The following is a 12783-nucleotide window of genomic DNA, read 5'->3' on the forward strand; positions in this document are numbered from 1 at the left end:
GGTTTAAAGTGGGTAGTATTAAAAATAGTCTGAATGAATCCTATTTTCTGATTTGTATGAATTCGTTGCAAACATATTATCTTTGCCACATAGCAGTGCCTGCGCTGAGAGAGTATTTTCAAAGTTTACTTTAATGAAAAATAAACTCACCAACCGACTAAAAACTGAAACTTGCGAAAATATGTTGGCTTCTTTAAATTGAATAAGTAACTGTGATCTTACTGAGTGGAGCCTAAATGAGCACAAATTCGTAACTTTTGAAGAATGGTTTATTATTTTAAAGAGTTGCCCTGTTATTGTAGTTTTCAAAAATGTATAAAAGTTTCCAAAGTTGCAGTTAGATCGCAAAATATTACAATTTGAATTCAACAAAACAGGGTTTTTCAGAGCAAAATTACAAACAAAAATAGAGGCTTTTGTTCAAAGAAAAATAAACAAATAACAGTTCGAGAAAATTTGTTTATTTTTGGTTGTTTTTTATTCTGAAAAACCCTGTTTTGTTGAATTCAAATTGTAATATTTTGCGATCTGACTGCAACTTTGGAAACTTTTATACATTTTTCAAAACTACAATAACAGGGCAACTCTTTAAAATAATAAACCATTCTCACACCGTACAAATTTTTTTAGCGGTGTTGATTTCAAATAAAAGTTAGAAATTTATTGTTTATAAAACTTGAAACTGTTAGTTAATTTGCAGCGAAATGGCGTATGGAATAAAAAATATTTTGATTAATTAATTGTTCCTAATTATTTGGCAATGTTTTTGTAAAAGAATTTTAAAAAACAAAAATCAATAATGGGCGCAGGAAGCAAAATACTGTTGCTAAGTAGGGATTTTTCGAAATTTCACAAGAATTGCATTAAATCAAAAACCGTAAGGATTTGCGATGAACAAGTTACAAAATTCTGAAAGCCCTTAAGTAGGCCAATCAGCATATTTCGTTTGATTAATTACTTTTGGGACACACTGTATATGTATGTATAGTATAAAATATAAAATGAAGTGTTAAGTTTTAAGTTTTTAAGTTTGCGTTACAATAGGGTTGCCATGCGTCCGGGTTTTCCCGGACATGTACTCTTTTTTGGCTGTGTGGGGGACGTCCGGGATAGTTTCTATCAATTGTCCGGGATTGTACTCTTTTTCTAGCCTTTAAGTATCTCAGTACTTGTATGCTAATCTAAATTCATTTAGCCCTGATTTTTCAATAGTCAGTTAGACCATCATAGGAACAAATGTCAATATTAAAAAAACTTTTATTCCTAGGAATACGCTCTAACTGAGGTTTATCTGACTATTGAAAAATTGGCCCTTATTATTCAAAAAAACTAATCGAGTTCATTAAAAGCGAGGCGTTTTTATTTTGGTTTATTATCTGCTCAATTCTGTTTTGTATTCTGTTCCAATATAATCAAAACTCAAAAATATAGAATATAACAAAATTTTAAACGATTAAGGAAAATCTAAAGCCACTTAAGTAAGTTGCTAATTCAAAAAGACCATTTCTTAACTTAGTAACTTACTAAAAATTCTATTTGCATTTAACTAAATCGTTAAAAATTTTGCGCAATTGGTTTTCAATGGAATTTTAAAATTTTTTTAACTGGAATTGCATTACAACTTTTGTAGTATTATAGCTCGAATGTTTATTATAATACTAAAAATGTGATTTTTAATTAAATTTTAATAGGATTGTTCGGTTTTTTTTTTATAAAATTATGCATTTTTTTGTCCTAGTTTTGTACTCTTTTTTTTTGTCCTTATTTGTCCGGGAAAGTCCGGGATTTTGCATCTCGATTACTAGTTTCGTCAAAATATATCTGGCAACCCTACGTTACAATAAATCATAAAAATATGTTCGTTTAAATTGTGTGTTTTCTTTAAATGCTATGATTTTGGTGAGATGTTTTTTCTCTGAAGACAATTTTCATACAAATATGGTGTTCCTTTATTATTATTTTGATGCGCCACCTTTTTTCTTCGAGTGCCACCTTTTTTGCCACTTTTCAAAAATATACTGCGGTAACACTGAGCGGAGCTACTCGCCAACGTTAAAAATAAACGTAGATACTTCAGCGTTGCGTAGTACTCAGAGGCCACACAGAAATGGCAAAAACAAAAAATGTTAAATGGTGGATCGATTTCTCATATATCCACTAATCAAGCCTAGTAAGTTGCAGATCGAGCTGAAATTTAGCACCCGTAAAAAATTCCCTCCAAAATTTAGTAGTACCTACATACCTCCAGAGAACCAAACGAGTCAAGTATTGTTTACGAACATCGAGTACTTACTCGAAAAAAAATGATCGCGAACAAACAGAATCAACACAACTCAAATATGTTCGAGCTTTCCTGTTTACGAGTATGATGACTCGTAAGTAACCCTACATTTCAAACGAGTTCAAACGATCATTTTTCTGTTCAAGTAAAATCGAGTAAAATGATCGTGAACAAAATGTTCATGATCAATGTGATCGAATTTACTCGAACTGGAAAGGAAATGTTCATAGTGTTCGAGGGTGGTTTTTCTTGTAGCATAAATAAAAAGAGAATCAGTTTAGTACACAAAAGCAAGTCACATTTGTTTTATTAAAATTAATTTATTTGAAAAGATAATGAAATGAAGAAAAACATTAGAATAAAAATAAATAAAATACAGAAAAAAAAAAAAGAAAAATTAATAAAACTTAATGTTAGATACAAAAAATTGAATAAATTAAATTAAGTTAAAAATTATGACACTTTTCATTCATATCATTCTGTTTTAACTATTTCCACTAATTAGTCTTTAATATTTTTTATATTGTTGCTTATGGTTGTTCCAGTGGGAAGCATGTCTTTCACGTTAACATGTTCTCCGTATTTACCACCGATTTTTATACACTCTTTAACAAATGCCTGCATTCCAGAGCCTTCTACAGTAACCCTTTCATGCAGATTTGTAATTTCCTCAATATACCTACCCGAAAAAATAGTAATTTGTTTTAAAAACAATCATCCCAAATCGCATTTTTGCATATTTTTTAAGGATATGATTCTATTACGCACCTACCTGCACAAATTAACTGGGCATTCCCGACTACCACATTTGTATTGTTACCTAACGACTAATTACTTTTTTTATTTACTCAGTCAATGATAAACCCTTTCTGAAACCACAATTGTAAAATTAAAATAACCTGCTTTAATTGCAGTTGTACCGCAAACAACCAACCATCAAAACCTAAATAAAAAAAAAAAATATGCAACGGCGGGCGTAGAAATTGGAGGTGGTTGTTTTCATTGTTCAAATTGTTCATGATTTTTCGATCACGTTCGATCACTTTCGATCATTTCGAGTAAAGCCTAGTGTTTATGAACAGTCGATCTGTTTACGAGTAATTTTGTCCGTGGGTATTGAGGATCGAGAGTTCAAACAATTTGTATGGTTTTGTTTCTGAGTATTTTTGTTTATGAGTAAGATGATTTACGAGTATAGACAGAAAACGATCGAGCACGAACGATCATTTTAAAAAATTGAAATTGTTCGAACAGGTTCGAACATACTCATTTGGATCTCTGGTACCTACTTAATTAAGCTGCTCAAACTGAAACAAATTTTTCCATACAAAACCAGCAAAAAGAAAACTTGAACGAAAAATTTCTTTATGCTTTTCGTTTTTCAGTAGGTACTAGTATGGAGTGACCGCAACTCCCATAGAAAAAAAATGTTGTCGAATTTGTTTCGGGGGAACCGTCTTTGCCGATTTTTAGATAGCCAAATTTCAGCTTGATTGTATAAGTCTAAATGGTGCCGACACTCGCTCAAACTATCAAAAATCTCTGTTTTTTCACTGTTTTTCGCAGAAAATTAGCTCTAGCTCCCAAACAGATGGGGTTATTTTCACTTTGTATATATTAAATTAAAGGTAGTGTTGTTACACATAACTCAGATGTTAAATTTGTTTAGTTTTACTAAAAAAAAAACATTGTCATCAAATAACCCCATCTGTTTGGGAGCTAGATCTAATTTTCTGCGAAAAACAGTGAAAAAACAGAGATTTTTGATACTTTGAGCGAGTGTCGGCACCATTTAGATTAATTCAATCGATCTGAAATTTTGGATATCTAAAAATCTGCAAAGGCGGAACATTTTATGGGGTTCCCCTGACCAAATTTCGAAAATCGATTTCTTGCGGTCACTCTAGTGAGTAGGTACGCATAAAAAATTGGAGAATTTTTCTCATTTCACCTTAGAGAATATACATATACAGGGTGTCTCACAGTCAACGCCCCAAACGAAAACCATGGATTCCTGAGGTCATTTTAAGCCGAAAAACTTAAGAGGTAATTTTCTCGTTTTCGTCCCGTTTTCGAGTTATGACGGTTTTTATAATTTTGCTCCCCTTTCCTTTAACTCGCTTTATCTTTCTCAAACTACGTCTGATTTGAAAGATTTTATTACAGTTTACCTATGTTTGTTCCAAAACTTTTTTTTTCTGCGAACAACCGTTTCTCCGCAATTTTGCATCAAACCCAATTTTATTTCTTTTTTCAGTTGTTTTTTTTTTCACTTTCATATCATTTTATTAAAAAAAAAAACACGTAAATGAGTATTAATTTTGTTCACTTATTATTAAAGCCCAGTTTATTTTCTTAAAATAAATAACTTTTTTTTCATAAAAAAGACTACTGAAAGTAATTTAAAAAAAAAAAAAAACAAACTGAGTGAATTTAAAAAAAAAATTATTTTTAAATAGGTACAAAATTAATTTAAATGAACTAAAACTTTTTCTGAGCTTTATTTTTTTGTTCGTTTCTAAACCACAATAGCTCAGAAAAGGGTTTTAATTCATTTGAATTAATTTTTTATTTAAAAATAATTTTTCAGAATTTTGATATTAAAAATTAATTTTTCAAAAACTGTGCAATAAAATGGCTTTGTTTAAAATTTTTGTAAAAGACTAGGGTTTTGGCCTTACAAAAAGGTATAGCACGTTATTGTAAGTGTAACCGTGGATTTTTAATAATTTTTTTCCAAAATAAGTAACTTTTTTTTTTTTTAATTGCCCCTCCCCGCTAAACGAGTGGGAATAGACCCCCCCCCCCCCTTAGATACGATTTTTTTTCTTGTCTCGACCTTACGTACACGCTCTAGCTTTTTGGCACATTACTCCTGAATCACCCTGTAGAGGGTGAGGTTTCGCAGCTGAAACGGACCAAGCCAAAAAAAATAAAAAAAATCCAAATCTAGTGCCAAAATCTGCACAAGGTTTACCTCTGTTAAGGTCTTTCATTAGTTTGATCAAATAGTACCTATTTCGATTCAAATTGTCATTTGTTCGAAAAAAAATATTCCCCATTTCGATTTGAAAATTTGATAAATTTATCTCGACTCTATAGTGCTATCATGGAGAACAACAGTGCCACAAAAATTTAATCCATCTAAACGCCATCGCGACCACTCAGCTAACGAACAAACTTCAATATTTAACTTCATGATAGTTCTATAGATTCTACAGTGATATTTGTTAGATTTTTGTCCACTTAAACACTGCTTAACTTTTTTCAAATTATGGGAAATACCTAGGTTTTATTAAATAAAAATAAATATCACACTATTCAAAGTAAAGACTATCTTTACTTAGACACAAGTTTGACAGCTATAAGTCAACCACAAACATGGTTTTTGAACACAATCCAAATTTAAGCAAAGTTAAACAACGTTTATAAATAATAGCCTTTACAAAAATATTCTTGCCCAAACTGCGTACTGTAAAACAAAAAGCATAGCAAAATTTTCATTTACGATTTTGTTGTGCCTGGTTTTGTATGAAAATTTTCGTCTCGCTTCTACATAAATACTTTTTCTTTCACTTATTTCACGGTTTAATTTTTATACTTAAATATTTAATTTATCGAAAAAAAATTATTTCAGTGTATGTAAAACAACAAACAAAAACCTCTCAGCCATCCCTGGTTCACACAAATCAATCTGTCAAAACCAACACAACAAAATGAATAGACACAAAATTTTTTAAGTGTACACTGTTACTGTATCTACATTTTTTCTTCATTCCGACGAAATTTTTAATAAATTTATTTTTTACAGTGCGGTTTGTTTACAAATATAAATAAAAACTCCTGTGCGAATACTTGAGCAGCTAATAAACAAACTTTTCATTTCATTGAGTTTAGAAAAGTTATGAATGAAAAACAATTTTATGGTCTGCAAAACGAGGCCCCTGAATGAAAATCGGCAATTTTGATGCAAATAAGTGCTAAAAATGAGTGAAGCTCCAATGGAATACAAAAAGGAGACAGACGGTACTTATAGAATTCTTTTTAATTGTTTTTTTGTGAAACATAAATATAAGTTGGAAAAAGATTTCATAAAATATGAATTTAATTGGATTTTTCATGTTAATAATTCTCATTGGCTTCTTTTTTCAAGGGTTTGTTGAGAGGGAGGAAGGAGGTGTTCTTTTATTTTTCTTTCTGTGACATTTCTTCTATTTTTTTTTAATGGTCAACAGCAGAGATACCCAAAGGAGATGGGAAACTTTCGTACGTTTTACCCCCCAAAACCCATTTGTTTATTTCGTGTTGTTGTAATCTCTTTTGTATTCGTGAATAAATGTGAAAAACACTCATAGTGTAGCCACGGTGTTTTTCCGCACACCTAAGCAAAAATGTCAATTTTTCACGCATACTTCGCCAAAAATGTATATTTTTTCACGCATACTTATCCAAAAATGTCTAAAGCAGCTTGTAGGCAAACCGCGTATGACGTCAGAAGTTTCTCATCTCTTTTGGGTATCTCTGGTCAACAGGCAACTGAGTGACATTTTGGATTTTGGAGAGTTCAAGTGGAGAATTTGAAATAATAATTTTCCTGGGGTGGAAACACAAGGTTTTCATTTGTTCAATGGTTCAATTATTTTTTTTCAAAAATATTCATCAGTTGATGAAAATATCAATTTGGTACTAACAATACACAAAATAAAGATAATAGCTGCGTTCCTTTGGAAATATTTATCTACTGCTTAGTACTTAAAACTACTTTGAACTACTTTTGCTATACTGAAAAAGTAGTTCAAAGCAGCTTTAAGTACTAAGCAGTAGATAAATAATATTTCCAAAGGAACGCAGCTAGTATAGGCAGGTACTAGGTCGTTCATAAGCATTTTGTAGCGATCTGTTTAATAAAAGAGATGATAGTTCTCTCAGAAAGAGAAAAACAAAGCTTAACAAACGCTCTGTATCCATTTGAATGAAGTACCTATTTTTTTAGTGAACTTTAAAAAAAAACAGACTCACTATAAATGTTGTCATCAGAACTATTCTGCAATACATTTGAGAATTTCTCTTGAATTTTCACTATTCATCCATTCATTCGAAGTGAGTGTGTATTTAAGTCGATTTTTACAATCGACGCCATTGTCATCAAGTTTTAAAGATAAAATTTAGAAAAAAAAATCGTTTTATAATATGTAATTGATTTTATATAAAATTTTGCAATATTTAGGACATTTTTTTATTATTTTTTGTCAAATACTAAAAACCTCATTCTAATAAATATCATAGTTTCGAAAAAATAAAAAAAAAAACTGAATTCAATAAATAAATTGAAAAAAAAAAAAAATCTGAACGTTCTCCCCACAACCAACGTTTTCAAAGTCGGTGCTCCTCATAACTTCAAAACTACTTCACTCGCACTGATTCTTTTGAAATTTGGAACACTATTTCTGTATATTATTTACAATAAAAATCCATTAGTATGGGTCGTTTTTAAAAAGTTTTTTTTTTTAAAGCTCTATTTTTTCTTAGGGGCAAACTTTTGAAATGCAAGATTGTTCTACATTAAAAACACTAATGTTAAAAAAAACAACGAAATTTTGTGTGTACTTAAACTTCTCGGTATGAAAAAACAGAGTTGCATATATGTACAAATAAATGTTTGCTTAAAATACTATACATATCTTGATTGTCGATATCCAAATAAAATTTTTTCACCAAAATCACTTTTAACTCTTTCAGTCACACTTTTAAGTGAATGATAAAATTTACAATTTTTGTTCATAACTATATTTGTTATGTCTATTTGATTAAAAAAGTACATATAATTTTTTTTTAAACCGTTATATTATTAAAGAAAAATGGTAGATAAAACCTTAGTTATAATTTGACTTGAAAATCACACAAATCATGTTAATTTTTTTTATTTTTATACAATTCAGAACTTAGAAATGAATTTAAATAAAAGAAATACCTTCATAAAAAAAAGTTTAAGTTTTTTTTACTACCAAATAGTGCGAACTGCTTCTCTTTTAGTACTGCATGTGCAAAAATAAAAAAGGTACATGAAGTAAAGTGAAAAGCATACTTACGGGATATTCAAAAAAGAGATCCTCCAGATGGCTTTTAAAAAACTTACAACATTTTGAAAAATTGGTTTGATAACTAACCACCAAGACTGAAAGAGTTAAAATAGAAAAAAATCCAAATGCACTTTACGCGGTTATCTGCCTGTTAGGGGACACAAGATTAATCCTGGAAAGGAAAGTTGAGAAAATTGCGTATGGCTAGGTCAACATACCACACTGTGCGACGGTACCATAGTCTTTGGGCAGGATATTGTTGGAAAATTGTTCTTGAATGCAGTGTGGTTCCACGTATTGCCAATAGAAATAATTGCCCAAGAAATGAAAGAAAATCTTTTTACAAAAGAATAAGGATTTAATTTAAAACGACTTACTTGAGCAAATATTGAGTAAAGAAAAATATTATAAATTTTATACAAATGAAAAACGAACTAAAAACTTGATCAGTTAAAATATAAAAATCAAAGTATTTAAACGTAAAGTGTAAATGTTAATTACAATAGATATGACACAAGCAACGCTGATTTTTCAGGATAATTTCATGAAAAAAACTCGTTCAGTCTTTCAGGAGATCAGAATTGCCCGTACCCTCCGACATTTCCTCTCATCGAGCTTGAACCTAGTTGCCTTCCTCAATTTTTTAGAACGTATTTTCTTGAAAAAATCACATAACGGAAATATGGCGTTTTCGTTTTTTGCGATAATTAACATGTAGTATGTACATTAGGGTGTCCGTTATTTCCCAAAGTGATGTTTTCGGGGGAGACACCCCCAGATCGAAAGTTTAGGGCCTAAATAAGGGGAATTTAGCAAAAAAAAATTTTTTGGAGGTCATTAACCCGTGCCTCTAAGGTCATACTTTCCCCATACAAATTTGTATGGGAAATTTTTAACTCATACATAAATTTAATTTTCTCTCGAGTTAAATCATCTATTTTTAAAATGTTTGTTGATTCTGGTTGGAAAATAGTTACTTTAAAAGATTACATTCAAAATTTCCCGTTAAACATTTTTTTTATATTTTATTTTGGTTTTTGAAATTATTAGCTGTTTTCGTAGTTTTTGCTTTCACCTATCACATATGTATGTTTAAATGCAGTTTTATTGGTTTTTAATTCTTTTCAAATATTGCATTCAAAAATTTGTGTATAATGACCTCCAAAAAATTTTTTTTGCTAAATTCCCCTTTTTTAGGCCCTAAACTTTCGATCTGGGGGGTGTCTCCCCCGAAAACATCACTTTGGGAAATAACGGACACCCTAATGTACATACATTGCATATAATGTATGTTGGTTCTTCGCATATACCTCGTTGAAAGCTGAGCCTTTTGTTATGTGGATTCCTATTTTTTTTGTTTTAATTTACAGGAATTTAACAATTCTTTTGTAAAAACTTCTATTAATAGATATTTATTGAATTGATGTGTTTTTAATCTTTGAAACTTCATAGCTCCCAGCGTCTCAAACACCATGATGGTTCAAATAACAACCGATAAGACTGGCCCAAAATTAGTTTGTCCTGTGTGCGATAAGGCTCTAGTCTCACTCAATGGTTATGTAAAGCACATGAAAAAACACGAGCCCCCTGGTGGTTACTTATGCAATTACTGTGATGAACGTTTTTGTCTTGAAGATCACCTCAAAAAACATAAAGACGAAAAACATAAGGTCCTTGCATGCCAAATATGTCATGCGACATTTGATTCAGCTCAAGAATATCGCATTCACATTAATGAAGTTCATCAAGGAGTCGATCGGAGAATGATCAAATGTGAAAAATGTGGCATGGAATTCAAAACTGCCCAAGCCGCCAAAAGGCACACGGAAACGCAATGCGGTCAAATAAAACCCCATCCATGTGATCAATGTGATATGGCATTTTATACGAAATACAATCTGGCCGAACACAAAAAGATTCACACTGGAGAGAAAAAGTTCTGCTGCAGTTATTGTGGTAAGAGTTTTTTGAGTAACGGACGATTGGTTATACACGAGAGGAGTCACACCGGTGAAAAGCCATATAAGTGTGATGTGAGTTTATAATAATTTTATTTGAATAGTTATTTTTAATAAAAATAATAAAACTTTCCTTAGGTCTGTGGAAAATGCTTTGCTCATCGTGAGAGCATTGTCACCCATTCTTCAATACACACCGGTGTTAAATTGGTTGTTTGTAAGTGCTGTGGCTCAAGATTCTCTTGCCATTCGAATCTTATCAAACACAGACGAACACGTCCCGATTCATGTGGTTTGCCGATTTATAACTCCACCAAAGAGACAAAACGAAATGGAAATTCAAGAAGTATGGCTATAAACGTTAATACCTAGAATATATATTCAAGAAATCATTTTTTGTATTGCTTTTCAGTTCCTCCTGGATTGATGTCTTCTGAAATAAGAATTGTTCGAGCAAGCAAAGTCATAAAACCCAATGAAGGGCATAAAAAACCCAAGGCTGCTAATATCAATGAAGGTCAAAAGAAACCAAAAGTTACCAAGTCTAGAGCAAAGGCTAAAAAAGTGAAATCCGATTCAGAAACGGATGATAGCAATGATGATGAAGTAATAATAGAACGACCAAAGCGAAGTACTCGACCAAAAGAACACCTTCCTGCGGAAGAAACTGATACGAAACCCCCACAATCACCATCAAAAGACTTTGATTCCGATAATTATAGTGATGATCCACTATTTGATAGTCCAATGCACTCAGTTGATTCCTCTGATAGTGAAAAACCAATAATAGTTAAACCAGAGCCATTGGAGAAAAATCAATTTGAAGTGGTAACCGCTCCAGTTAAAACAGAAGAAGAACCCGAAGATTTTTTCAATGACCATGATAATATTTTGGAACAATTTCTATCTGAATCTGCACTTGATGTGAAATTTGAGCCTTTGGTCGATATTAAAGTCGAAGAAGACATTAAAAAAGATGAGTGTTCACTCTTAAAGCCTATGGAAGAGGTTTTTGAAGATGCAAATGAAAAAAAGACTCCAACCAAACGAACTAGGAGAAAAAAATCAGATTCTGTTCCTGGAAATCAAATTATTGAAAAAGAAGAACTAGATCTGGATGAGTCAGTTCCAAAAAAGAGACGTTCACGTGGAGCGTTGCGGAAAAAACTCAAATTCTTCAAAAAAGATCGAGTGTATGAATGCAAATTTTGTGCTAAGGTTTATCATATTAAAAAACCGTACGAGAAACACCTGCGAACATTGCATAAACAAACCGATGAAGAGCTTCGAGAGTTGTTTAAGGACGAAGACAAAGACATTCCAGATGAATATGTACACCGTTGTCCTATTTGTTCGAAGATCTATCTTATGGCTAAACGACTGACTACTCACTTGACTTTTCATGGTAAGAAGCCACTTTTAATTCACTCATTTTTGTCGATTTTTAAAAAACATTTTTTTTTAACAAAAGGTCCCGATGGAAGTCTTATTCACAAATGCCCAGGCTATTGTAAAATGTATTTCCGAACAAAAGAAGAAGCCATGGATCATGCTAAGGAAATGCATAAGGAATGTTTTCATTGTAACATTTGCGATAAGTATTCACAGTCACCAGATGCCCTAAAAATTCATAAACGAACTCATTTCGAGCAAAGAAGACAAGCCAATCGCAATTTGATTTGTGATAAGTGTGCCAAGTCTTTTGCAAGTCGGACATCGCTTAATGATCATACAAGATCAAATTGCGGAAAAGATCCACTCTATAGGTGTGAGATTTGTGATAAGAAATTCAGCACAGCTGGCATTTTGAAGACACATTCTTTGCTTCATAAGGATGAGACACCTTATGCGTGTGATAAATGTGGAAAGACATTTAAAATTAAAGCACAATACAAGACGCACATTAAGATGAAGCACACTGATTATAAACCTTTCAAGTGTGAGGTAAGATTTCAAAGCTTTTTTTTAACTTTAAACTTTCATTGTAAAATAATTTTGTTTTTCCGTTTCAGCTCTGTCCAAAAGCATATCCTTACCGAGAAAGTCTTTTAACACACATGACTGTTCATACAGGACTCAAACGTTATGCATGCAATGGATGCAGCAAGCGATTCACTTGTATTTCAAATCTGCAAGCTCATCGTAAAGTCTATGCCGATACTTGTGGATTACAGCCGTTAAATTCAAAGCCAAGCACTTATTTAGGTGTGCAAAAGGGCATGCTCCTAATGGGAACAAAACCTTCTTATTAGAAAAGACTAAAATTAAATTAATATAAGATTTTTGATTTTCTTAAAAAGATAAATGCTTTGCAATACAAACAAAAAAATATTTTAAGTTCATTTAAAAATATAAAAAAGCTATTAAGTACGATATTCAAATTTTGAAATGAGTTTTCTATTGCGGTTTTATTATGATGTTAACGAGAAAATTTAACGAAACGTTAAAAAAAAACACATAAAAT

General features: G+C 31.5%; 2 protein-coding genes across 2 annotated transcripts in view; one reads left to right on the plus strand and one right to left on the minus strand.

Moving 5' to 3' along the window:
* LOC129914179 (sodium/potassium/calcium exchanger Nckx30C) overlaps positions 1-12783 on the minus strand; it is a 264053-nt gene that overhangs the window by 232278 nt on the left and 18992 nt on the right. The window lies entirely within an intron of this gene.
* On the plus strand, positions 5999-12700 carry LOC129914181 (zinc finger protein 665). The gene is made up of 6 exons (XM_055993308.1): positions 5999-6307; positions 9814-10394; positions 10458-10665; positions 10732-11724; positions 11791-12263; positions 12332-12700. Exons 1-6 carry the CDS (start codon positions 6268-6270, stop codon positions 12569-12571), a joined length of 2535 nt encoding a protein of 844 aa, XP_055849283.1. The 5' UTR covers positions 5999-6267; the 3' UTR covers positions 12572-12700.

The sequence above is a fragment of the Episyrphus balteatus genome, chromosome 3 (genome assembly GCF_945859705.1).
Source record: "Episyrphus balteatus chromosome 3, idEpiBalt1.1, whole genome shotgun sequence".
In the NCBI taxonomy this organism is placed as follows: Eukaryota; Metazoa; Arthropoda; class Insecta; order Diptera; family Syrphidae; genus Episyrphus; species Episyrphus balteatus.

What these genes read in the sequence shown, in the direction of transcription:
- LOC129914181 (XM_055993308.1), top strand. Translation starts at nt 6,268, where the DNA reads ATGAGTGAAGCTCCAATGGAATACAAAAAGGAGACAGACG. An exon ending in AAAAGCCATATAAGTGTGAT is followed by an intron (nt 10,395 to 10,457) that starts GTGAGTTTATAA and finishes AACTTTCCTTAG; the next exon opens with GTCTGTGGAAAATGCTTTGC. An exon ending in ACGAAATGGAAATTCAAGAA is followed by an intron (nt 10,666 to 10,731) that starts GTATGGCTATAA and finishes ATTGCTTTTCAG; the next exon opens with TTCCTCCTGGATTGATGTCT.